The sequence below is a fragment of the Amphiprion ocellaris genome, chromosome 10 (genome assembly GCF_022539595.1).
Source record: "Amphiprion ocellaris isolate individual 3 ecotype Okinawa chromosome 10, ASM2253959v1, whole genome shotgun sequence".
Taxonomy (NCBI): Eukaryota; Metazoa; Chordata; class Actinopteri; family Pomacentridae; genus Amphiprion; species Amphiprion ocellaris.
Genome location: NC_072775.1, coordinates 21,160,938 through 21,188,684, shown reverse-complemented (window position 1 = coordinate 21,188,684; position 27,747 = coordinate 21,160,938). Strand labels below are relative to the sequence as shown.

At 37.9% G+C, this 27,747-nt stretch overlaps 2 protein-coding genes across 3 annotated transcripts in view; both read left to right on the top strand.

Moving 5' to 3' along the window:
- The window catches only part of egfra (epidermal growth factor receptor a (erythroblastic leukemia viral (v-erb-b) oncogene homolog, avian)), a 48,407-nt gene extending 43,639 nt beyond the window's left edge, over positions 1–4,768 (top strand). For both annotated transcript variants that reach the window (XM_023277838.3, XM_023277837.3), the window contains exons 26-28: positions 459–506; positions 631–724; positions 2,729–4,768. In XM_023277838.3, the coding sequence (XP_023133606.2) occupies positions 459–506; positions 631–724; positions 2,729–3,072 (486 nt within the window). In that variant the 3' untranslated portion in view covers positions 3,073–4,768. The remainder of the gene's footprint in view (positions 1–458; positions 507–630; positions 725–2,728) is intronic.
- A 4,128-nt stretch (positions 4,769–8,896) lies between these two features.
- npc1 (Niemann-Pick disease, type C1) lies at positions 8,897–27,265 on the top strand. The gene is made up of 25 exons (XM_023277839.3): positions 8,897–9,142; positions 11,715–11,843; positions 12,008–12,114; positions 12,556–12,716; positions 12,995–13,162; positions 13,293–13,542; positions 13,681–13,763; positions 13,876–14,246; positions 14,465–14,691; positions 15,115–15,215; positions 16,037–16,139; positions 16,240–16,429; positions 16,694–16,876; positions 17,140–17,254; positions 18,376–18,503; positions 18,845–18,979; positions 19,111–19,200; positions 19,479–19,669; positions 19,872–19,987; positions 20,409–20,538; positions 20,701–20,886; positions 23,134–23,365; positions 24,490–24,603; positions 24,859–25,021; positions 25,114–27,265. The coding sequence occupies exons 1-25, from the start codon at positions 8,912–8,914 to the stop codon at positions 25,194–25,196; spliced, it is 3,987 nt and encodes a 1,328-aa protein (XP_023133607.2). The 5' UTR covers positions 8,897–8,911; the 3' UTR covers positions 25,197–27,265.
- Positions 27,266–27,747: the final 482 nt, after the last annotated feature.

Here is a 27,747-nt window from a genome sequence, read left to right as displayed (position 1 = left end):
TCTCCTGAGAGGCTTTAAAAGAAATCACAGCAGCCAAAAGAAACACACTCTTTTAAAAAAAGTAAATGAAAGATAATCAGATTTAAAGAAAAAAAAAAGGAAAAGATAACCAAAAGTAATTTTTCCGAATCAGAAATTCAGCAGAGTTGTTTTGTGCATGGACTGCGCAGTAGCTTGGTGGTTAGCACTGTCGCCATGCAGATCCCCGGTTCGCGTCCCGGCCTGGACCTGGGATTTTTCTGCATGAAGTCTGCATGTTGTCCCTGTGCATGCGTGGGTTTTCTCCAGGTTCTGTTTTGTGCATTGTATTAGAAGTGCCCACTTAGTACCATTTTAAACTTCTTCACTTAATGCCAGGTTTTGTGGTTCATAGGTGAATATGAAGTTTTGTCATGACTTTGGAAATGACTGTTTCCTGGACTGTATTCAGGACTAAAGTTGATATTATCTTTTTTCAGAGCCTTAACAGCAGCATTGGAACATGCCACGGCAGAAATGGCTTTATGGTGAGATAAAATTAAGCCTTTAATAAACACTTCAGGAAAAGGACTTCCCTCTTTACTTTGAGCTTTTAGCATTATTCTTTACAGGGAGTGTCACAGCCCTAAAAGCCTCTGTCCTTTTTTACAGAGCGGATACCCGAGCAGAGATGGAAGCATGGTCCTCCGATACATTCCTGACCCCACAGACAAAATTTTGGACAATGCCTTCCAGCCCGCTCCAGGCAAGTATCCTTCAACTTTCTAGCCCCTCAGTGACATTGCATTTTAATGTCGCTCGAAAAATCTCTCTTGAGCTTGCCTCTCAGGCTGTTTGATTCAGTGAGGAAGAGGGACATCTAGTGGACAACAATGATGCTGTTGTAGAATGTTGCCATATACTATTTGATAAATTGTTTCTTCTAAAGGTTATACAGTATAATTAGTACATATTTTTTACTGTAAGAAATTTAGTGGGGGACTTAAAAAGAAAACAGTTAGCATTACGATCAAGAACATCAAATATCTATTATCTCCATTTGTATGTCACCTAAAAGCTTTATTAGACTTTTTAACTGTGTGAGTGTGTAAGTATCTTTACAGCAACAGCAACTTACACACACACTAAAGAAATTACTGAATTCCCATTGCAGAATGCAATTTCATTATCCAACCAAGTGGAAAATTGTCTTCAGTGCCTTTAGCACATAAAAACACAAACAAGTATAAATAATAAAAGTAATGGAATAATATAAACTAATTTAGGAAAATGCCTTAAAAGAAAAAGAAAACAAACTTAGTTCCAAAGAATTGAACAAAGCACTTGCATGTAGTATGAATTATCTCTCATCGTTTTGTTGCTAACATCATTCTGTAGTAACAGATTTTCATCTTGGTTAAAGGGAAATGCGAAGATTCGTTTGTGCTCCACATATCTTTCCTCCACCCTTTGTTTCCAGAGAGTGTCCACCTGCCATTGTGATTCATTTACTGGCCACATGGACAACATGTGTCGGCTTGCTGTGGTATTTTTTTAGGGGTACTGCACAGTGGTGTCTGTTGTTAGTTGGGTTATAACCTTGTTTTTTGTTTTTGGTCGCATTTGTTGTTTGAGGTTGATCTGTGAAGAATATGAAAAATTTAAAGTGTTCAGATGCACAAGTAAAAGCTTCTTCTTCTTACTGCATCAGTAAGAAAACAGTCCTTGCTCACAACTGCATTACAACATGATGAATGCAGCTCTGATTTAAAAAATCTAACAAGCAATATTCTTATTGTTATAGGTTTCCTGTCTATAGTGACATTAGTGGAGTATTTCATAGTGCACCAAACTGTAACCCCTTGACATTCAATTCCTTTTTACAAAAAAAAAAAAAAAGAACAAAGTTTAAAAGCATTTTGTTTGTTGGACTCCCAAACTGAAAATCGTGAACAGCACATAGCGATTCATCACGTACACGACCGTTTAAAAGTTTGGGGTCACCCACACAATTTCATGTTTTCCATGAAAACTCACACTTTTATTCATGTGTTAACATAACTGCACAAGGGTTTTCTAATCATCAATTATCCTTTCAACACCATTAGCTAACACAATGTAGCATTAGAACACAGGAGTGATGGTTGCTGAAAATGTTCCTCTGTCCCTCTATGTAGATATTCCATTAATAATCAGCCGTTTCCAGCTAGAATAGTCATTTACCACATTAACAATGTCTCAACTGTATTTCTGATTAATTTAATGTTATCTTCATTGAAAAAAACTGCTTTTCTTTCAAAAATAAGGACATTTCTAAGTGACCCCAAACTTAAGAACGGTAGTGTATGTGCATCTATAGATGATAGAAAAGGCATGAAACTAACGATTTGCTGTGTATATCCTCTTTCTGCAAGCAAACAAACTACAGCTGCTGTTGTTGCTGTAATCTTAAATGGTTTCCAGTTTTGGAATCATGAGGCCTTGTGCTCTCAAAGGATGATTCAGAAATTGGCTAATGCCAAACAAAATACAACAGCCAACCCTTTCACTTGGTTTGTTCAATCTAGTGAGTGTTAAAGGGTTTAGACAAAGATTTGGAATGTGGGAAAAGAGCAGCAGTAATGTTTAATGCAATGCAAACAATCCCCTTAAATGTAATGAAAAATATGGAAAACCGTAATTATTATCCCTTGAGTTTTCTGTTCTAACCTGAGGAACATTTAATGGGATCTTGTCTAGTGCACTGGTTAATATATTTGGCTTCTTACAGACTACATGAACCAGAATGGAGTCTCAGATGTGGTGAATCCTAACTACCAGCATCCAGGTCCACCTCGCGCCATTCTTCCCACCATCTCTTCTGACGATACAGAGACTGAGTACTTGAACTGCTTTAAGAACGGGACCAACGGACCCGAATACCTCAATGAGGTCCCGGCCCCCGCCATCCTCCCGCTCACCTCAAACGGCATAGTCCACAGCATTCAGAAATACCATCCCCAGAATAGCATAGACAACCCCGATTACCAACAAGATTTCACTCCCACCTTCAAAACCCACGCTAACGGACACATACCGGCAGCGGAGAACGCAGAGTACCTGGGCCCAGACTGAGGACTTAGTGGAATCAGACAACAAGTAAGAGACTGTTTTCTGTTCCATGAAGAAAGGCACTGAAATCGCGGTTGGAAAAGCATCGATAAGTGGTACCATCCATTATCATATATGTTGTGTCCTGTCTAATGGAGTCAGGTGATACATTGTGCCACTCCTTGCATTGTTAGCATGCCTTTGCGTTAAATTGGTCTCATTCCAAAGAGTTTTTTTCTCACTACCAAACTACGAATGACTTTTTCTTGATGAAAGCAGGACGAAAGCTGAGTTGTATGTGACTCAGTTGACCTTACAGTTGCTGGACTAGTTACACTCCACCCTGATGTAGCCTGTAAATCTGATCTCTTGAAGTGTCGGTAGTGGAACACCTTCAAATGTTATGCACAAAATACTTAATGTGATCCAAATGTGTCGGCGGAGGAATGCTATTAAAAGGATGTAAGCGCTTCCAATTTTTAGGAGGCAGAAGCTCTGTTGCATAAAACAGAAACTGGCAGCTCAACCCAAAACACAACCTGAGGTACATGTGTTGCAGACTCGCCAGTTAAAACCTGCAGACAGAAGATTTCTCTGTGGGGAAATCAAGAAGAATAGAGGGAGTTTTTACAAGAAAGTGGCTGGTTCAGGTGTTGAGTTCCTCAGAGGCCCGACGACACTCTTCCTGAAGGACCAGTCAATGAGGAAACAAAATCTTGCAATGTATAGAATGTATAGTCGGTGTAAAGGGGAATACTGGTGAACTGTTTCATTTAAACACGTTACCTTCATGTTCTAAAACGGTTCTATGTGTGCAGAAACACTCGTTGTCTCTCCCGGCTTGGAACTAGAGTGCAGAATTCCTTGTTCACCCTGATGTGTGATATCACAGTAACTATGTGGAGAATGTGATGGCAAATACCGCAGCACTTTTGTAACGTGAAGTATATTTGTGTAGACCTGCAAAGTTAGCTACACTCTAAGGAGTTTATCAGTGTGGCATACTGGTCTGTGCACACAGGAAACTCTGTGACTGATATTTCCCCAACACTCCTGACTGTACTCCCAGCTTATCAAGTTTTTTCCGCTCAGCACATTAACTTGACAAACAAAAACTTCATCAAAAAAATAAACAGTAGCTCCTTTCGTGATCCTGTGACGTTATTTCCCCCATTTCGTAACTTTCTTAAAAGATGCTGGTTGAACTGTTTTAGGCCATGTGAGTAACTCGTTTAAATTTTAGTCGCCTTTCCCTGTGATGTATTTTAGAGACTATTTTTAAATGGCTCTGTGTCAGAAACTAATGATGCTTTTGATGTCCGTGATCTATTAATATCACCAGGAGACTTTTGTGTTTTGTTTTGTTTTTTTTTAGCAAAAGCGTAGACTGTCGTTTGACAAAGGGTGTTGACACCACATCTATGAATCTGTTCGTAGCTTTAAAGTGTTTTAGTTTTGCAAGAGCATTAACTTTGCAAATATTATTCCTAATTTTAAAGGAATATACTATTGTAGCGGCCTGTAAGCCTACTTTTGCAGATTTTACACAGGTACATGTACAGGAAAACAGTGATTGTGCTGTAATATACCCAAAAATATACAACTATAATTTATACTCAGTACACAGTTTTGTCATATCATACGTGAATATGCACTTACTCCTGAATTGTGATTATTTCATTCAAAAGTGAACATGAATAAATCTTTCTTTCTATGGGAATACAGTGTATTTGTTTTTTTCCACAACTTCAGGGACAATATTTTGGTAGGAAAACAGAGAGCATGTTGATTTACTCATCTGTGTTACACCAGGATTTGGCCACAATGACTAGCATGACTTCTGATGAGGAACTGAAAAGACTGAGCATTAGCATTGTATATATAGTGTGTAATGTAGATTGTAGACTAAAACAATGGCAATCATTTAAAAGCGATTAAAGGTAAACTTTATATGTTGCTTATGTTACTTAATCCGCCCTCAGATAACTGATTATATTATTTAACTGCTAACAAAGGAGTTCAAGCCTCTTCTAAACTAGGAAAAAATATACAGGAAATAAACAAAGGGTTTCTTTCAAGATATGGTAATAGCCAGGGGGAAAAAAACCAACTTGAAATTAATATGTTGACCTGAAGGAAGGATTATTATAATAAACAGTGATTATACTGAGATACGAAATTATTTGAAACTTTAGGATGGATTGTTCCCGTCATGGGTGAGCTAAGAAGCTTTGAATTAGTTTTTGAAAAAATGTCACATTTATTTCACAGGTTAGCATTAGGCTTTGTGGTGTTAAAAGTTACAGACTGGAGTTAGTTTAGCTTTTGGTTAGAAGTTAAGATTAAGGACCTTGTTACATGAGTAACTTAGGCATCAATAAAGTTAGGCAAAAAAGAAGAAATATCATTCAATAAAATCGACATTTTAACACAAACATTCAGCTAATCTCCTTCATCAGGACTGTTTGAGTGATTTGATAAGATTACAGCGACAGCATCCAAACTTTAGAGAAACAAATCATTAACACTAACAAGGAATAAGGCTTCCTTTTAGTCTGCTGGTGTCAAGCACTGAAATACCTGCTTTGTTAAATTGTTGGTGGGCCTCTGTTGACCCTACCTGTACATGTCACATTACTTTCCCATTCAGACCCCTGGAACAAACAAAAAACAAACAGTGCTCTTGACCTGGAATGAAAAAATTATTAATTAGCGCCCGACCCATATGGATTTTTTGAGGCCGATGCTGATTACAATATTTGGCAAAAAAAAAAATCTTCTTGTTGCTGCAAATTAGAAGTAGGTTATAGTATAGACAGAAGAACTTGTTTTTTAAATTGTAAACAGGTAATTGTGAGAGGAAAGCAACAAAAATACTAAGGTATTTCTATGGAGCATGAATGAATATAGCTACTAGTTGTACTGATGAATTTTTCTTTAGATTTAGGCCATAGATGTATGGTGTATGTAAGCAACGTAATGGGTGAAGTTACTGGCAAAACATTATTTATGCAGCCCTCTGATGCCCTTTAACGTTAAATCACATTTTCTCTACTCCATTATTTTCTTTGCCATAAAGTCATGACTCATATGAACCAAAATAAAAACCAGACGCCTTTCTCAGGCATGTTTGATGGAGTTGTATTTTACATATATAATATATAATGGTCACAAGTAGACCAATGTTACTCCATAACAACACGCACATTGAGTTGCTGTTACAGCCTGTGTCACGTTATAGTATTTTATGACAAAGTAAAACTAAGAGTGACATGACATCATGACAGTTACTGAAGACAGACTGTAATGTCTACAGCACATTCCACCTCAAATCAAGGATTTTGTAAAAGGGCAACATGCTCCCTCCAGGGCCATTTGTAATAAACATTTTAATCTATTTAAAGAAAGGAGGGTTTGTTTTCCAAATGATTACATTTATGGTACAGGTGAGGGACAGGGTCAGCCTTTCATTGTTTACTTCAGGTCAACCTTTATCTTGTTTGATGAGGTTTTATATGCTAAGGATTGTTCATTAGAGTTAAATATTTTGCTTTAGTTTGGGTATAAATACTTGAAATACATAGTCGAAAGTCTTAAATGTTTTACTATAACATAGACGTGTGACTCAAGGACACTTCACATGAAAACATCATAAAAGAGCGCAGGTTAATCATTCACGGCGGTCCTTCGTTAATGAATTTTTAACAGTGGACCTGGCATTGTACCAGTATCATTATTACACAGATGACTTTATTTGAATAGTAATTATATTACTAATATTGAATAAAGTATTGCTAGTATGATTTCAGTAAATACTCAGCTGTTTTGTTTCCTTTTTATGGCTTTTATAATTTCCTTTTTTTTTTTAATCTTATTGTATTTTATTTAAAAGTAGGGGAAAGTTCATGGTTAAAACATGATAGCTCATTTACCAAACGTGATTCCTCCCTCCCTGCTGTAGAATGTAATTAGCTCTTGTATCAAGGAGAGGTTAAATCCTGAGATAAGATAGTGCAGAAGACAGTAAATGATAGTCTAAAATGCATTTTTATTGTCTTTAAATGAGGGTTTTCTGCTGTTCTGCTTAAATTTGCACTACTGATTTTACTTTTCTGTTATAATGATATTGTATAGACTCAGCACCATTCAGGTTTAATGCCAATGCAGTAGTAAAGGATTTTTTTTTTTTTTTTTTTTTTTTTTAAAGTGTGCAATATTAACATTTATCTCAAGCCAAGGTTTTGGAATAAAGGCCCTCTGACTCTTGGGCCCTTGAGCACTCAAAAGTAATTTAGGGGCCTTATTTCCACCTAATGCATGATTGAGATTACAATTCTTATTTTCTGATGTAGATAAACCTTTTAAGTTGCAAGTATTATTTTTAATGGGTTGGGGTGACATAATGTTATTAAATTGACATTGTATGTAACTTAAACTAAAATTTTGTCATTAATTAATTGATTAAAAGTGAATTCAACTTGATGTAACTTTAATAAATTTGGCATGATAACTCCATTTTTTTTCACCTTGAGGTCAGGATTTCAGGTCCCTTTTTCTAACATAAAAACTTCATAGTGATGGCAATTAAGTCCATATTGCTTAAAAAATACTTTTAATTAACGTGGAAATACTTGACACAACTTGATTTTTATGAACAATATTGTTAAAAACTTCTGCATTTACGCTACCAGTCATCAAGTAATTAAAAATACTTCTGACTGTAGAAGAAAACACAATTCCCTCAACTGAATGTAGTTTGTTTCGTGACGATAATTTCATTGGAAGTTGTCGTAACTCAAAAAGAGCAATGCAAACTGTTACATTACTGTTATTCATTTTTGTTGTTGTTGATCCCAAGCATTATTTTTCAAAGTAAAGATAATTTCTCCATGTTTTTTATCGCGTGTTCTTCCTGGGAAAGGGTTAGCTTGTCTATATTTGCAGAGCTGGAGGCTGCACGGAGAGGGCTGCACGGAGAGGGCTGCACACTTCCGGTCGAACATTTAGAGCATTTTTTAATAGTTACCACAATAGATGACCACTAAAGTACACAAGTTACGGTTTAAATGCAGAATTTACGACTTTAAAGGATGATTTCACTCAAAATATACTTAGAATTTAAAAGTTTTTTTTCAAGGAGTATGCCACTTTCATTTTGGCCCCGTTAAGTTTGTCAATAGAGGCGGAGACTGCACTTTCAGGACCACATCGAGTATTCCGCACAAAGTGTTACTTCATATCCTACCTAAGATTTTAAAGGTTTGATTCGCCCAAATAGCACTTATTACAATATCATGACTGGGTTGCTAAGACTTCTGTTTAGCAACATGAAATTTATACGCCTTTACGCTTTGCGTTTCGACACATGCTTTTATTCTGAAGGAGAAGTGCACCGACACACGGAAGTGAAGTATTCTGAGTGCCAGGAAACTGTTGGTTATCGTTTGACGGCCTATGTTGATGAAGTTCCGAATACCTCTTCCATGAAGAAGCCTGGAATTAATTCCTTAACACTCTATATTTGGACAAATTGTGAAATTATCGGGTAAAAAAATTAATGGAATCATGTAAGGGCTTTTGTGGTGTCGAGATCTCAAACAGCACAATCTGAAAGGTTGGAAAGAGGCAATACACACGGACAGCTCTGGAGGCAGATATATATTTATATTTATTTCATGCAATAACATTAAATAAAAGTTAAATACATAAACACACAAAGGTAAATTAGCTCTATGACTCTCTGACATGCATAAATAAAAATGTTTATAATGTTAAACATGCATAAATATAAATGTTTATAACGTTAAACAAATAAAACGTTATAAAAGAAACAGCCCTCTCGGTGCAGCCTGTGGCTCTGCAGATGCATACTATTGCCTATGTTCGCCAGGTGGCAGCACTGAGACGACAGCGCGTCTCCGCCTCAAAGAAATACTCAGACGAAGAAGAAATCATCACAAGATATGCGAAACTTTACCTGGGCTGTCACTTTGATTTGATCGTTACACTAAAAGGGATGGGACTCTTGGCAGGGAGAAGCATTTTATGTACACTTTTCTTCTTTATCCTGCTGTCGGAGGGATATTTTCGATGGGTGAGTGTAACTTAACGTCCTTGTTCTCGTGACTATTACGTGACTCAGCTGCCGTTGCTATTGTGATGTTTATTTGAGCGGCTAGCGAAACTCGATTTAGCTGCTAACTCTTTATTTAAATGAAAGACAGCGCTAGCTACTAATTGGCTTAATACTGGCCTAAATATACCCCTAGCGTTAATGCTAATACACAACACCACCCTCGGTACGTTAGTGGAAAACAATAATGGATAACACTAGACATCTTTACGGAGCCTGACAGTGCGGGTACAGGTTGTATCCTGGACTTAAAAGCTGGAGCCGAAACAACTTTCGTGTCATGGCAACAAGGAAATACCACGCTATGTAGTACAGTAAATGTAAAAATGTATTCCAGTCAGTGGTTTGATTATTGCAAGCCTTTCCTTTTTACCCAGTTTCGCTGTGTGGTCTTTAAACTGGAGTCAAAAACACTAACGTTAGTAATTTAGTTTGCAGCGTTAGCAAGTTATTCAGCTAGCAGACTTGTTGGTCAAGTTTGATGGTTTCCACTTAGCAAGCCGAATAAATTTGACTTGTACTTTCCATGTCAAGCTGCAGTGACATTCACTCTTTATTTTGTTTTACCCAGGTAGTGTATCATGTAGCTATTAAGTGGGCCAAAATGTGGAAACCTTGGCTAACACAGTTTTTTAAACGATTACATTGAAGGGTAAGAACTAAATTAGCAATAATAATAAAGGCAGCAAAGTGAGCACTTAGAGAGACGATAAAATCCTTCATCCTATTGATGTTCACAGCCCCACAAAAGGTTCACATTAAGCAAATAATCGGCAAAAAGGTGTCCTAAACATACAAAGTCAAAGTTTTAAATATATATTTAAAGCTGTCCTGTTGCAGTCCTGATGAAGAATGCTTTTCTTGCCATCATGGAGATACCATAAAAGATGGAGAACAAATAAGGAGTGTTTCGCTGAGTCAAAAGCAATGAAGCTGGTGGTTTAAAGGTGAAGAAAATATGAAGTCATGTGCTCATCGAGAATATAGTCAGTAGTCCAATGATGAAAACAAAATAATGACAATGCTAGGCTGTCTTGAGACACTGACTTCAAATGTAAAAAAAAAATGTTTATTTTTACATGGATCAACTGTCACAGCCTTTAATGTGTTCCAGTCACTTTTAGAGTATTGTAGAAATAGGTTAAAAAAAAAATGTAAAATGGATCCCTACTCCATCGATTTACTTTGATTTGTAGATAGATAGTGCTCACTTGTCATCAGTAGCCTCTAACTCTTTGTTCATGATGTAATCAGGTCAGTCCACTGCAATGCACTGAACTATTCTGAAACCTTGTTAAAACATCTGAATCTGATTAATCATTACTGTTTCAGGATAAGATATCTGTGCCCTAGTAGAAACAGCAAGAATGTGACAATCATAGAAGACTGATTATTCTGAGATTGCTGTGGATTAGCAGAAAGAATTTTACAAAAAAATGTGCGTCTGCATGTGTCTTCTCTATGGTCACAGTCATATGTGGATTACTAGGCCACTTTAAACAAACCCTGCAGAGTTCTGGCTGTTTCCCTAGATAAACTTGTCACAGTTAGATAGTTGCACAGTGATACAGGCCTTGCCTGCAGCATTATAAAATTCCAGCTGAGGAAATAATGACATCTGAATCCTGTCTATGAACTCAGTCCTACAAGGCACAAGTAGGACAAAGTGTGCTACTGGTCTTCCTCTAAAAAACTGTTTGGAGAGCAAGTGAATTAACTCCCCTGGGTGAAAGAGCACGTGAGAGCACTGATGCTGAATAGACAGATAAAATCTTTATTTTTTTAGCTTTAGCATTTAAATCAGCTAAACTTCTACAAAGCAATGTCCCTTCTATGTTGATCGAGAACAATTACTGAACTAACGGCTTCTCTGTTTGAAGCTTTTTCCTCAAGTAGCACATTGTAAGGAAACATTTATGCAGAAGTGAAAATTTTATTTTCAGACATTGAAATCACAAAATGCTAGAAACACAAGTAATGAAACCCGTACAAGCCCTTCAGATCAAAGATATACATCTTTAGCATCAGAATTATTCATCCTTTTAGCACCTCAAACAAAGTCACAGGGTCCACTGTAGCCGTTAAAGGAAGTTGGTGTGTTTGGACAGTCTGTCTTTCATTTGTTGGCTTTGTCGTCATTCTCACTAGATGGAAATAGAAGTGGGCTTATATGAGTAAAAAACTCCACATGATTCAACAAGACTCTACAGAAGAAATTAATAAACTGTAGACAGACCAGCACAGGGAAGTTTAAAGGCCAAATGCCGCCTGGCCAGCAGTTAGATGGGTCCCCCCACATTAAGAGCCGGGTACTGCTCAAGGTTTTTTTTTTCCCCTGTTAAAAGGGTGTTTTCCTTGCCACTGTCACCTTGGGGTTTGCTCTGGGGGTCAGGCATGTGGGTTCTGTAAAGCGTCTTGAGACAATTTGACTTGTAGTTAGGGCTATATAAATAAAATTGAATTGAGTTGAAAATGAACTTGTTCTGTGAATACATAGCACAAATGATCTTTGTTTTTCTTGTCTTACTATCAGGTTGAGGCCCAACACTGTGTGTGGTACGGTGAGTGTGGAGAATCCGAAAAGGTGCCTGGAAAAAAGTACAACTGCAATTACACTGGTCCCCCTAAACCATTAGATTCTGAAGATTACCAGCTCCTCACGGTACAGACAGTAACTTTATGCTTTTTCCCCTGTTATTGCTGACATTTGATACTCAAACCAATCTCCTGTAACTTATTTATTCTTTACAGCTGTGCTTTATTTTCCACTGTGGAAGAATCTATAAAAGTTACACTTTTAGTGACGTTATTCTTTTTTATATGCAGGAGCTTTGTCCTGGATACGGCTATGGGAACCGAAGTCTCTGCTGTGACGGTGCCCAGTTGCGCACCCTCAAAGGGAGTCTCCAGCTGCCCCTTCAGTTCTTGTCTCGGTATGCAGTGAGGTTATATCATTAACTAATGAAGCACATGACATACTTAGAGGCGCATTATCATCCCTTTTCTGAATTTCTGAACACAAACAGTTGACTATCTGAGCTTTTACATCTGTCACTATGTGCCGTTAAGGTGTTACTGTTAATGTTGTTAAAACATGCAAGTCCGAGCTTTGCATGTTTCAAATAATGAGTTAGCGATGGACTAACTCAAAGGCCAAATACCAAAAGAATGTAATTTGCCAAGGTGGCCTATTTTCTTATCTTTGTAAATTTTTTTAATTTCACGATATTTGTTATTGCTTTGTGTTTTTCTTAGCAACTTTTAAAATTTGACTTGTTTTATTATTTAGCAAGTTATGATATGATGTCCTTTTGCTTTTTGTTCTCTTTTTTTTCCTTTCAATTCCGGTTTTGACACCCTGTTTCTTCATGCAGGTGTCCGGCCTGTTTCTTCAACCTGATGAACCTCTTCTGTGAGCTGACATGCAGTCCCCACCAGAGTCAGTTTGTCAATGCCACCAAGTTCAATGCCACCGCGCTCAATACCACCAATGTAGTGGAAGTGCAGTATTATATTGGTCAAACATTTACTAACGGTGAGTTCATCTGCTTCCTCTTTGTCTAATTTTTTTACATGACTTCGCAGAGTGTGGAGCTGAGATCAAATGTGAATATCTGTCAAATCTGGCTTGCAAAAGAAAATCTGCTGAGTAAACTTTATAAGTTCCCTACGTAAAACATGAAGTCATGCGGTCAGTTTTGCAATTCTGTGGGTAACTGATGGTCATAACTGCTATGCTCTGAGGCAAATAAAAAAGGAGACTGGGTAGTTTTACTTAATGGTCCTAAAATAATCTAATTTGCCTTTTCCCAGCCATGTACAATGCCTGTAAGGATGTCCAGGCACCATCTAGCAATGTAAAGGCCTTATCGCTGCTCTGTGGGAAGGATGCAAAGGCCTGCAATGCTACTAACTGGATCCAGTACATGTTCAGTATCGACAATGGACAGACTCCCTTTCCTATCATCCCAATATTCTCTGGTAAATAGTTTTTTAGTACTTTTTTGTATTGTAGTAAAAGGTGGATCGACATTTTTGACTAATAACTGTGTTTCATCTGTTGTGCTTTAGTTAATCTATTGGTCTGTGTTTTGCTCTTTATTTACTCTAGATGCTCCGGTGTCAGGGTACACTCCCATGAACAACAAAACATATGACTGCACTGAGGGCTTAGAGGATGGTTCAGGTCCCTGCTCCTGTCAGGACTGCACAAAGGCCTGTGGCCCCACACCTGTACCTCCTGCTCTCCCCCCGCCCTGGACTATCCTTGGTATTGATGCCATGACTGTCATCATGTGGATCTCTTACACAGCCTTCCTGCTTATCTTTATTGGAGTTGTACTCGGAGCTTGGTGTTACAGGTAATGGAACGTGCACTACTTTGACTTATATCATACAGCACATAGTATATTTGCAATAATACAAAAATGTTTAGGTTCTAAGTTTTGCTTTATTTAAGTTAATATCTAACTGCCTAGTGTGCTTCTGTGTGTTTGCAGGAAAAGGACAATCATGTCTGAGTATGGGCCCATTCTGGACAGCAATAACCCACTGTCTCTTAACAATGATAATCCTGACCAAGGTACAGCTGTGCATGACATACAGCTGCATTGCACTTTCATTGTAATGGTAGTAACATTTGTCTATGATTGTCACGACATCTAAATGAACTTCCTGTATTTTTCTCCTCACAGTCAATGCATCATGCTGTGAAACGCTGGGTGAACGCTTTGAGAATGCCCTGCGGATCGTCTTCAGCTCCTGGGGTTCCTTCTGTGTGCAACATCCGTTTCTGGTCATACTGAGCAGCCTGATGGTGATCGGGGCTTCCTCTGGGGGCCTGGCCTATATGCGCATCACCACTGACCCTGTTGAGTTGTGGTCATCTCCCACTAGCCAGGCACGTGAAGAGAAGAACTACTTTGATAGCCACTTCGGACCTTTCTTTAGAACTGCACAACTCATTATAACCACTCCACTCAATGACACCTTCCTGTACTCCCCGTACTTTGGAGGATCAGATGTCCCATTCGGAGCCATTCTGGACAAAAACATCCTGCACCAGGTAGGTTAGTGGGAGAGGTAAATTTGTAAAGATCGTAGGCTGTGTTGAATAGCCTGCTGTCATTAGAGCTACTGTGTGTTCTATACAAAGAACTGTTGTTTCTTTTACTGGATAATATGGAAAGTCTGATTGTGAAGAGCAGCTGTAGCTCTGAAACTGGTTAAAGGTTCTTCTTTCTTTTTCTACTCTGTTATGTTTTTTTAACCTCAACCGACCAGGTGCTCGATCTGCAACTTGAAATCGAAGGCCTTGTAGCCACATACGAGGGCCAAAACGTCACTCTGAAGGACCTCTGCTTGGCTCCGCTGGCCCCTTACAATGACAACTGTACCATCTTGAGTGTCCTAAACTACTTCCAGAACAGCCACGCTGTGTTGGATCATATGAAAGGAGACGAGTTTTATGTTTATGCTGACTTTCACAGCCACTTCCTCTACTGTGTCAGGTGATTTTTCTAAAGTTTCCTCACTTTCCGTTGTGTTATGTTTACAATTAAGTCGGCAATTGTGTGGTTTGTCATTCTGTGTAAATCTGTCTCAATTGTTAGCACAATTCTCACAGAGGCGTTGGAACTTTTGTTATAGTAAAAAGTTCAAAACCAAATGAACAATCAGTGGTCAAATGTAACATCTGCACCTCACGAGAATCTATTTTGTGCTGCTCGACTGCTTCTTCAAAAATGCTCTGGGGAAAGTGTCCTCTCAAAATAATACATTCAAACTTCCTCATAAACTCTCATGTGTCAAGTGGTTTTTTATTTGTTCTTTTTTAATGTAATACAAGAAGACACAGCATGTGGCAAAAACTCTTCCTGATGACTGGTTTGTTCCAGCAGGCTTTTAACTCAGTTTGTCTTTTCCTTCTACAGTGCACCAGCATCCCTTAATGACACCACTCTCCTGCATGATCCCTGTTTGGGCACCTTCGGTGGTCCCGTCTTCCCTTGGTTGGCACTTGGAGGTTATGATGGTGAGTTTTGACGTGGGTGTTTTAATCTCTGCTAAACTTAATCTGAGGGTATGGATTTTACATGCACAACTTTTTGAATCGAAACTTGTTGGGAAGCCATTTTGTGTCCAGTAGTGAAGTTTTTAAAATTAAAACTATTTACATATTTTCAGAATCTGGAATTCTTTTTCATCCATGCAATAATCATATTAGATTGTTTTATGCAGGAGTATTGTTACTGTTATCGTCTCAAAACTAATTGTGCAAAGATGTCTGGAATGAATGTTTTAACATTTGTAGGTGGATACAGAAATTGGAAAAAAAATGTAGTTTTTTTTTGCAGCTGTTACATAATTAGCTTACAATGCATTTGTTGATTTTATTGCACTTTAGAAACTTTTATATTCTTTTTTTAGCCCCTCACCATCTGTATATTAACCATCTGTAATAACTGCCTTTTTAAATTTAAAGTACTGTGGTAGTAATCATTTTTACATCAGCCAAGTATTTATTACAATATGTATCTCTAAAAGGTTGATTTAATGTATTTGCTTTAATGCAGCAGAAACATGCATGTGCTGTTTGAAATGATGCCTGTAAATGAAAACAAAATCAAAATGAGAACAATCACACATCTCTCTCTAGTAATTGCAAGAGATGCAACCAACCATAACAATTTTTTAGAAAGAGGAACCATGCTTTACCATAGCATTTTGTCTGTGCTGTTTTGAAAGGAATACTTAGAAGTAACCGCCAGTCCAGTAGTCTTAATTGATATGGTTGATAAATGAGGACTGTTTCACTTCTACAATTAATACATGTGTTTTGTTTTCACACTACAGACTCAAACTTCAACAACGCCACTGCTCTAGTGATCACGTTTCCACTAAACAACTACCTGAATGATACCGTCAGACAAGGCAAAACTCTGGCATGGGAAAAAGAGTGAGACAACAATCAATTCACAAGCTAGCAAAAGTTCAAGAGTCACTGTTCATGTTGTTGTCATTGTGGGTACAAACTGTGCTTTTTGTGTTTATTTCAGATTCATCAAGTTTATGAAGAATTTCAACAACCCCAACCTGACCATAGCCTTCTCTGCAGAGAGGAGCATTGAAGATGAAATCGACAGAGAGAGCAACAGCGACATCCGCACTATAGTCATCAGCTATGTCATTATGTTCGTCTACATCTCTCTGGCCCTGGGTCACATTCAGAGCTTCAGGAGACTGCTGGTAATAGACGAAGTCATAACTCAGTGTCATTAACATTTTTATCCAATGTGTCGGTGCATTTTTTTCCGAGTAGAGTCATCCATGCCTGAAATGGTTTCGTACATTACGCGTGTGACTCTTCGTTTATGTGACATAAGAGCATTCAAAATTTCTTAGCTGCAATAAAACTGGAACGACCAGTTTGACAGCTTTAACGCACTCGTGCATAAACCGTAGCACTTGAGGGATTAAGACGACAGATCCTCTTTGTTTCTGCCCATACAGGTGGACTCCAAGGTTTCTTTGGGTATAGCAGGTATCCTGATTGTGCTGAGCTCTGTGTCGTCCTCACTGGGGATCTTTAGCTATGCTGGTATCCCACTCACACTCATTGTGATTGAGGTCATTCCCTTCCTTGTGCTGGCTGTCGGAGTGGACAACATCTTTATTATAGTGCAGACATACCAGGTAACTTCTTTTGTCTCAGTCCAGTAAACTGAGACTCATTGATATGCCAAATAATTTGGGGCTCATGTGCACCTAAATTATTAGTACCTATACTATATATATATATATATATATATATATATATATATATATATATATATATATATATATATATATATTTACTTGAATCATGACATTTTTGTCTCAGGAAACTCATATTTTAAAAGATTACCACTTACCTGGTAAACTTAGTAAATTAGTTTTCAATTTGCGTTTTTAAACAGAGGGATGAGCGGATGCCACAGGAAGAAATTCATCAGCAGATTGGTCGCATTCTTGGAGACGTAGCCCCTAGCATGTTTCTCTCCTCCTTCTCTGAGACTGTGGCCTTCTTCCTGGGTAAGCTAAATCAGTTGTTTAATGCTCTGTATATGTACACAATGCAAACAGACATTTAATCACAATCCTCTTAACTGCACGCTTTTTTTCCACTGCAGTATTAAGTCCTGCAACAGCACAGCCATAGGTAGTAGTAGAGAGATCTCAGAAGCGTCTTTTTCAATAAAATAAAGTTAGAATGCTATAACTCATTTAAAAAAGAAAGTAAATTGGGTTTTGTTGAATATTTATTTTTCAAAAATGTAAAAGAACAATCTGATGAACAGTTCAAGATTTTTCCAAGTACCCACAAGTGTTACCAACAGTGGAAAAACAATGGTGACTAGTTTCCATAGAGATTTTACTATGTACATATGATACATATTGTTGTGTTTATGTTTGTATTAATTTCCCAACTTGTCTCCCATCTGCTCTGTGTAAACACAGCATGCAGTTCAGCCCAGTTCAGTGGAAGAATCCCAGATTTTTTTTAACAGCATCTGGTTAGTACCAGTAGGGGTTTTTTGGGGGGAATATATTTGAATTTCACTTGGATTTCTTCAATTTTCCCAACAAAACTACACATCTTAGTTGAGTAGTTCAAGAATACGATGATTGTTTCTGTTTTTACAGTTTCAGGCTCTGATAAAGGATGTTTTGTTGTCATTTTCTTAAATTTATTTATTTCTTTGTTTGGTAGGGACAGTGCACATTAATGAACGTCTATTTATACAGCAATGGACCTAAATATGCCGAATTGTAGCAACAATGTTAATTTATCCGCAGTCCCTAGGCAAAAAGAAAAAAAAAACAGAAAAAGATGTAGCAGGGATACATAGGACAATAAGTCACAATAAAAGCACATTGCAAAACGTACACAAAGAAAACATAGCAGTGAAACAGGACAATAGATTGCAATAAAAAGACAATGGGTCACAATAAAAGGACATTACAAAGTGTACACAAAGAAATTTAAGGTCAATGGTCACAAGACTGGTTCACCTTCAACCACATGCATTTAACATGCCTTTTAATCTCATCAGCTGTGTTTGTGCACATACGATTGGCACAGTGGTCCAAAATGTACCACAGTGCCCTGGTGAGTCACATGCTGATATCTTTTTTTTCTTTTTCTTATCTAGGAGCCCTGTCCAACATGCCTGCAGTGAGGACCTTCTCTATGTTTGCTGGCCTGGCTGTTTTTATTGATTTCCTGTTGCAGATCAGTTGCTTTGTCAGCTTGCTTGGCTTGGACGCCAGAAGACAGGAGGTGAGACTGAGTGAAATGGTTGTGACATTCATGATGGAGGAGTAACAGATGTTCACACACTATGAGGGTTACTAGAAGACGATTTCGTAGGGATGTAACAGCTGCAAATTTAATGCTGCCAATCACTGCACTATCTAATTTAAGCCATCGGCTCTCTTCTCTAGTTGATTGCAAATAGTTGAATTTTCCAAGTTCAGTCAATGTTTGGAATGCTGTTGAGCTCTAACAACATAAGATTGAGAATGCAATCGAATTGATTTAACCTTCAGCTTAGTTGCAGTTTTAGCAACTAATAATCAAACAGACTTTTCAAATGCTCTGCTGTCTCTTGTGTTTAAAAGGGGAATCGACTTGACATCATCTGCTGTGTGAAACTGCCAGAAGGCCAGGAAACCAAGACAGATGGCTTCCTCTTCCGTTTTTTCAAGAAAGTCTATGCTCCATTCATCCTTAAAGAGTGGGTGCGACCGATCGTAGTAAGTACCTCAGTGTACTTTGGCAGTCATGCGCATCCGCCTGTTGGTAATGTGCTGATGAACCTGTTTGTACTTGACTGAGTAGAACATTTCTCTGTGCTGGCATATCATGATCATGTTGTTCTGTATAGGTGGCAGTGTTTGTTGGAATGCTCTCCTTTAGTATTGCGGTGGTAAATAAAGTAGAGATCGGACTGGACCAGAAATTATCCATGCCTGATGTAAGTGTAACTTGAACCTTTTTCACTGATGTCGACAGTCAGAATGGTTATATTTTGAATATTTGTAGTAACACTTAATGTGTGTTGTCAGTTATTTTTCACTGGAATTAAGTGCTTTGTCAGCCATCCGAGAAACCAGATTAATTGCACATCATGGGGTGTGATTATTGAATCCCCCTAACATTTCATTTCTACCGCACTCTTGTTGTACTTGTATAATAGCTGCATCTTGCATTCCACTTCCTGTTGAAGTTCTGACAGTTTGTCTGTCCATCTAGGACTCATATGTGCTGGACTACTTCAAGAACATGAGCAAGTATCTCCACACTGGAGCTCCAGTGTATTTTGTGGTAGAGGAAGGTCTCAACTATAGTAGTCCAGAGGGCCAGAATGTTGTGTGTGGAGGAGTGGGCTGTAACAACGACTCCCTGGTCCAGCAGGTCTACACGGCTTCACTCATAAGCAACTAGTAAGTCTCAGCAAGAAACATAAGAAGACGCTGTTTAAAAGTTAGATAATTGAAATTACAACAAACTTACTGCATACATTTCGGTTTGTGGCAGTGATACGTGGCAACCTTAGATATGACAGTGATCATAAAATGATAAAAGTCTATCTAATCGTCTAATATGATTGTATCATCTACTAAGTTCACCTTTTTTTTCTCTAAGTACATCCATTGCCTACACACCATCCTCCTGGCTGGACGACTACTTTGACTGGGTGAAGCCTCAGTCCACCTGCTGTCGGTACTACAACACCACTGGGGCCTTCTGCAACGCCTCAGGTAAATTTTTACCCAATGTCAAGTTCTTCATTACAAAATGCAGTAATACTATAACATTAATTGGAAATGGTGTGTGAAAATAGCAGAAATATGGCGATAGAAAACTAAATTTTAAAGTGGTTAAAGTTCACTGAAATCCAGATACAGAAATTAATATTCATGGAAATAATCATATGAAAGTAATACAAGTTTAACAGTATCACTTTATTGTAGCAGTAATCAATATAGTTAATAATTATTAAATGGCACGGTGGAAACATACATTATTTTAGTTACCAATGTGGTTAATATGCTGCTTCAGTATTTATTTCAGACTTATGGTGCTACTTTGATTTTCATTTTTTAAAATTCTGTAATTATCATTTTTGCTGTTGTGTTCTGATCAAAACCTATTGATAAAACGGATGAATATTTTTTCCAGTGGTAAACCCATCCTGTGTATCCTGTCGGCCTATGACTCCCAGTGGAAAGCAGAGACCTGAAGGAGAAGACTTCATGCGGTTTCTACCCATGTTCCTGTCAGACAATCCCAACGTCAAGTGTGGGAAAGGGTAATTTCATAGCTCTGTCCAAATCTTCCTATTTGAGGCTGTTATTTAAAACACATGACATATCATTGAATCGTTTTACTTCTGCATTACCATGTGCTTGAAAGTAGCCAATCATCCTGTATCAGTTTTGTTGTGATTTGTAATGTTCCTCATCTCTTTCAGAGGCCATGCAGCTTACGCCACAGCAGTTGACCTGTATCCTAACAACACAGGGGTCGGAGCCACTTACTTCATGACTTACCACACCATCCTGAAGGACTCCCCAGACTTTATAGATGCTTTGAAAATGGCTCGAGTCCTGGCTAAGAATATCAGTCAGTCCATCGACCATAAAGTGTTTGCCTATAGGTAAGTCCTGCTTGTACCGCCTGGAGTGCGTTCACCTTTGCATAACCCTCTGATCCCCAAGCAGCTTCTTTGCACTTTTTATTCCTGTCACCTCTCTGGAAACATCGCAACCATGGATAAAAATAGAACGACCTCAACAATTCTTTTTGGACAGTATGGTACAGTTATAAAGCCATAAGTCATAAAATGAGGGAAAAAAGCCCAAGTTAAATTTCTTTAATTATTTATTTTGCAAAAACTGAACAAACCTGGAATCAGTGTGTACAACATGTTTCCAAGTACCCTCAGGTGTTACAAACACTGGAAAAAATGGCTCTGCATGCTATAGATATTTCACTACTTATATTTTTTAGTTAGTTGTTACACCACCAAGAAACGTGGTGGAGTTATGTGACGATTGCTGTTGGTTTGTCTGTCTGTCTGTTAACAACATTACTCAAAAATGGAATAACGAATTTGGATGAAATTTTCAGGGAAGGTAAGAAATAACACAAGAACCAAGTGATTAGATTTTGGCAGTGATGTGACTTACAGTCTGGATCCACAGATTTGTTGAAGATTTCTGTATCATTGCGAGATAGCAGGTGTAACTGTGACAACAAGTGAACACTACATCAGCTGCCTGTTGACGATCACGTGATTGTGATCCTACTACAAATTCACCGCTGCAGATCTCGAGTTGTATACAGAATTCATCCGTTGGAAATCGTACAACAACTGGGCAGCCTTGTACTGCGCTCTCTTGAGGGCTTTTCTTCACACACTGCAATTCAGGCCAATTCAGTCACAGTTCCTGAATTTTTGTCATGTGAATGTTAGTCGCAGCTGAGTCAGTAATGCTGTATTGGTTACACCAAGCAACATAGAATTTTTTAAAATGTATTTTTTCTTTTTTTAACGAATCTGGTTAGAGCAAACTTTCTATGTTTAACAAATGTATAAACTAGACATATAAAGTCATTTTAATTAAATATCACAACATGCTTTTCAAATGAGTTGGCAAGTTTTCGGACTCAGAGGATTAAAAAATAATTTTATAGTGTAGACAAAATATTGTCTACACTGTAAATATAGAAGTATCCTTTCAAAAGCATGTCAACAAGCCTATAAACTTGACCGGGCATTTGATTCCAAATTTTCATACCTGCGACTTTGCTGTTTGATAATAGAGATATACTGTACTTAAGATCACAACAGGGTCTGGATCACAGTGACTGATTCAGTCTTGATCAGTTACAGACTTTAATTGTGCAAATGGAATAAAATCTCAAGATAACTGTGTCTTTATCAGTTATATTTTAGTCAGCTCTCAAAAGCATTAAGGTTCAATATTCAGCTGTAGACTGAATTATTTGTGTGTTCACTGAAGACCTCAGTACAAAAGTCAAGCAATGGTGTCAATGTGTCGCCTGTCTGATTTGTTCTGTGGTTAATTTACAAAAACAGGTTTTGAACGGTTGAGTTATCACTGCCGTCAATCAAGAACACAGTGTTCCTGTTTGGTCAGTGATCACTCCTCAGTCTTGCGCAGATCAGAGAATTTTCCAGGATCAGGATCATGACTTTGAGCTCAGATTTTGTTGTTTTCTGATCAAACAGCACGTCGCATATAATTTATTTAAGGACCTTTGGAAAGTTACAAATCTGATGATTGTTTCAGTTTTTATAATTTGTAGCTCTGATAAAAGGTGTAATTTTGGATTTTGAAAAGATGTAACATGCCTTTTAAAACCCATCAGGGGGTTTATGCTGCATAAATACTTGTATATTTGTAAAATAGAGCTGGGTTTAAATTAAGCAGTCTTTGCTTTGGGGTTTTCTGTGCAAGTTCATACATTTGACAGAGCATTTGCTTGTTTTGAACTCAAGGTTCAAGGGTATCACTGAGAAAAAGTAGGTCACAGATAAGCACCAGCAAAGAAAACATTGTAAATGGCAACGTGGCCGGTGTTTGACTCTGTACTGAATTAATGTTTCTGTCTCCTACAACCTGTATAACAGAACAGTTACACCACCACTAATGTAGATCGCAACCTTGGATGTGAAGATAGAACTCAGTATTCAGCAGATATGTGATTTATAGATGCAGTATTAGAAATGCTGTGTTTCAGAGTTTTCAGTTAAAATGCATGAAGTAGCGGATTAGCTCTATACAGTTAGTGCAGATTAACCTCTTTCTGTTCTGTCGGTTTTAAAACAGCAGCTGGACAACAGTTGTTCGCTAATACATATTTTCCTCCTTCACAGCGTCTTCTATGTGTTTTACGAGCAGTACCTCACCATTGCATATGACACAGCTCTGAACCTGAGCGTGTCGCTGGCATCCATATTTGTGGTGACGACGGTGCTGCTGGGCTTCGAGCTGTGGTCAGCTGTGATTGTCAGCATTACCATCGCCATGATCCTGGTCAACATGTTTGGCGTTATGTGGCTTTGGGACATCAGCCTCAACGCAGTATCCCTTGTGAACCTAGTTATGGTAAGAGCAACCGGTTAGGGTTAACCCTTTAACGCTGATGGTCGCGAGTTCGCATCATGCCGCTTACATTCAGACTACAGCCGAGATAGCGTATGCATTCCCCCAATGCCGGTTTGTGCATATTCAAAATGTTACTAGGAATCTTTTGCAAGCACTGGTTTCTCGTAGAACCGGTCAGAGTGGGACCCACATCATTATATATCTGTTATTATTATATATCTGTTCTATGTGGTATAGACAAATTAACAATCTCCGCTTAATTTAGCATCGGCTCGAAAGCAAAACCACAAATAATACATTTTTTATAGAATTATAAATAAATCCAGGCATCAAGGGGTTAAAGAAAAATCAAGTTTCTATCAAGTATGACAACGTTTTGTTGCCATGTTAATTGTGTCAGTGTGGCAGCATCAATACAAGAACTAACAGCTAACAAACTTCATTACGTTGTCAATCAATAACAACTTTTACCATTTTACCAAAACTAATTGTTTAAAAGCCAATCATTGGTTTAAGCAACACAACCCTTGAAAAGTAGTGGAAAAGCCTACTAAATGGACTATAAGTTGAGATGACTTCCTGACACCCATAATGCAGCTGTTGTTTTTGTTTGGACATTTTACTTGGTTCAACTTGGACTTGCTTTTTTGTGCTGTTGTTTTGCCCACACTTCACTGTAATAGCCAGTTGTCATGTATTGTAACAATGAGCATTAAAAACAAAAATTTGATGTAACACTTTGGTCATTTAATTTGAGGTATAGTCTCAAAGTAAATAAAGCACTTAGACTTATAGATGTGAATTTTTTTAATGCTGGTTTCTTAATTGTAATTTCCTACTACATATTATTAATCCTGTGTAATTCTCTTGACTTATTTGCATTGGATCAGACAAATAGAGGGATGTGTTTACACTGAGTCTGGCTGTCTGACTTCTCACTTGAGGGACTTTGTTCTCACAAGGTCACAGTGTCCCTAAATGTTGTCAGTGATGTTGGCAAGTAATATGCCGTCATATTAACTAGCAAGAAACTTGAAGTTAAAAAAAAATTTCCCAAATACCACCGTTAAAAGTTGTGTTGGCTTTCATTTCCCGATTTTCATTTTTCCTGTCCTCTGTTGCAGAGCTGTGGTATCTCAGTGGAGTTCTGCAGTCACATTGTGCGAGCTTTTTCCATCAGTGTGAAGAAGAACAGAGTGGAGCGGGCAGAGGAGGCACTGGCTCACATGGGAAGCTCTGTAAGTTTGCTTTATCTCTTACTAAATCCACAAGAGGAAATAAATACGAGGAAGTAACTAAGTAAATCTAGACCTGTTGTGTGTAAACTCATTTTGACAAGCTGGTAATGTAGATAAGATAGTAAGGCAGAATTTACATATCTGTAGTAGATAACGAAGGTCAAGTTTGATACTTTTTTGATGTAAAATCAGTTGTACAGTAAGTCTAATTCAAGATATGACGTGACATTTATCAGCAATGTTTCCTTTCTGCAGGTATTCAGTGGGATCACATTAACAAAATTTGGAGGTATCTTAATCCTGGCGCTTTCCAAGTCACAGATCTTCCAGGTCTTCTACTTCAGGATGTACTTGGCCATAGTGCTGCTGGGGGCGACACACGGCCTCATCTTCCTACCTGTACTGCTCAGCTATATAGGTTAGTACACAAAAACTGTTACCATACAAGATTTAAACATCGATCGAAAGCTAGTTTATACTGATTTGAATATGTTTTGACTCCTTTCAAAGGTCCATCTGTGAACAAAGCCAAGGTGTTTGCTGCTAACAGTCGCTACGCTGGTACAGAAAGGGAGCACCTTCTCAACTACTAGAGAGCTTTTTGGGGCAGTGAACAATGAACTAACTGTTTGCCTGGGAGTGACTGCGTGGGTGAGAGAGCAAGCTGTTTCTGTCATCACTGACACACTCATCGTCATTGCCACTACTATGCATGGATTTAACTCAGGAAAATACTTGGGAATAGGAGTGTCAGAGGCATTGTCCAACTGCCTGTAAATGTATGGCTTTTCCTCAGAAGACTTTGGACCCCACCAGTCCTCCTCTTCTCACTACAGGACAAGCATACCTTCAGTATTTGAAGCGTGAGCAACATACCACAGAACAGACACTCTGACAGCGTGGCAGTGGGAGAAACATCACTCTAAACCTCAGTTTACAGACAAACCTATCAGTTACTATCAGTCAGAATGAGCTATTTTGATTTGGGAAAACTCAAAAGGGTAAAATTGGTCAGTTTTTTTATACATAAATATCTATATACATCAGAAAACTAATCTTTAATAGGATTTTTTTTTTTTTTTTTTGGAAAATGGTAACACAGAAGCGGGTGTTTTGTATCACTATTTGATATTATGAATCATTTGCAGACTGGAACAGAGCACACACTAGAACCAATAGATAACAGTAACGGTATCCCTGGCCTTTACAATACCTGGCATTAACATGAATCACATCCTGGGCTGTGTCTCCATGCTACCTTATAACCCAGTCAGCTGATTTTGCATTTTTGTAGGGCTTGTCCTCCACAACTTGTGACTAATTGGACAGTCATACTTTGTCCCCAGTACACTGGATATGAAATCAAACAAAGACATTGAGGTTTAAGTGCAGTCTAAATGGGTTTTTGGGTGTGTCCACTTCAATGTTGGCAGGGCAGTGCAAGAACAGCAGCCTGCTCTACCTTTGATTGACCATATAAAATGATTACGGTTTCTTTATGGACATGAATATAAACTCATTAACCTCACAGTAGTTGTTATATTTGAAAATCAGCATACTGAGACACAAAGCCAAAATGGTTAATATCCTTACAATCTGCATTCTACGTCTTGCTCACTTCTTAAAAAGCTGCTTCCAGCCTTTTCTGAATTCTTTTATGTCCACAGTGGATGCTGTATATAATATTCAGTGCCACATGTAATTTTAGAGCTTGCTAATTTATCTTAAGTGTCCTTTCAAAGTGTTTGCAGGACTGGATTGTAAAGCCGTTTTAAACTAGTCCAACATAAGTTAAGATACACGTTGATGCCAGGTGTTGAAAATGTCGCGATGCTAATAATGGTCTTACAATGGAGTGTAAATGAGACTTTTTGCAGTTACTGAACAAAGCATGTGTGGCATAAAGAGGTGGAGTGACAAAGCTTTATGTAAAACTGTAAGTAACTTTTACAGGAATACAAAGGACTCGGTCGTCTAGAGTATGTTGATGCAGAACTCTGTGGAATTGACTGCATAACGGTACAGTCCTGAGTTTTTCATTCCTTCACCTGTAATTTATTGTTGTTTTTTATTTTAACTGTTAACATTGTGTTACCATGTATTGATATTCGTGAACTCCCTCTAGTGTCCACTCAAGAGTCCCTTCAAAGAATCACTTGGTTCTAAAACAACTTTTTTATTAACTTACATCACACATGTATCACCATATCTGAGATTGTATCTGTGGATACAGTGAGTCGGTCCACCTTTTATCGAGGTGGTTTGCTCCCACTAGTTTAATTTTGGTTGGGTTTTTGGCATCACCAGTAGAGGATGTGAACATTCCCCAAGGTGTATTCTGCTGGGACCTTAAGAGACTCTTACCATTCCTGATTTGTAGTTTCCTGATGCATTTTTCCCCTCCGATGCAGTACTATTTTCTGGAATGTAAGAACGCACTCTGTCAAGAAAGAATTTAAACTTGGATGTGGAAGAAACTTACGCACAACAGCTATAACATGAATCATGATGAATTGTGCTTGTTAACAGTGCTGTGCATTGACGTGGAAAAATCATATCTGACACAGAACAATATCATTGTGGAGACTTAACAAAGCATTCTGATACTTTAGGTTTTAACAATTTTATTAAATATTAAATAGTGCTTCAAAACAAATGCAGAGCCTGTTTTCCCATGTTATTTCCCAAAGAATATACACTACCGTTCAGAGTTTGGGGTCACCCAGACAATTTTGTGTTTTCAATAAAAACTCACACTTTTATTCATGTGCTAACATAATTGTACAAGGGTTTTCTAACCATCAGTTAGCCTTTCAACACCATTAGATAACACAATGTAGCATTAGAACACAGGAGTGATGGTTGCTGGAAATGTTCCTCTGTACCCCTGTGTAGATAATCTATTAAAAATCAGTTTTTTCAAGCTAGAATAGTCATTTATTAACAATGTCTAGACTGTATTTCTGAGTAATGTTATCTTCATTGAAAAAAAAAGCTTTTCTTTCACAAATAAGGACATTTCCAAGTGACCTTAAACTTGAACAATAGTGTACCTCCATGAATTCATACTTGTTTGTTTTTTTTTTTTAAGTATTTGCAGATGTTAATAATCCAAAGTACTGTTGTTGGAATAAGGGACCAATT

Coding starts and splice junctions, on each gene's coding strand:
- npc1 (XM_023277839.3), top strand. CDS start 8,912: ATGCATACTATTGCCTATGTTCGCCAGGTGGCAGCACTGAGACGACAG. Junction 11,844..12,007: donor AAGATTACCAGCTCCTCACG/GTACAGACAGTA, acceptor TTTTATATGCAG/GAGCTTTGTCCTGGATACGG. Junction 18,980..19,110: donor AGTGGGTGCGACCGATCGTA/GTAAGTACCTCA, acceptor TGTTCTGTATAG/GTGGCAGTGTTTGTTGGAAT.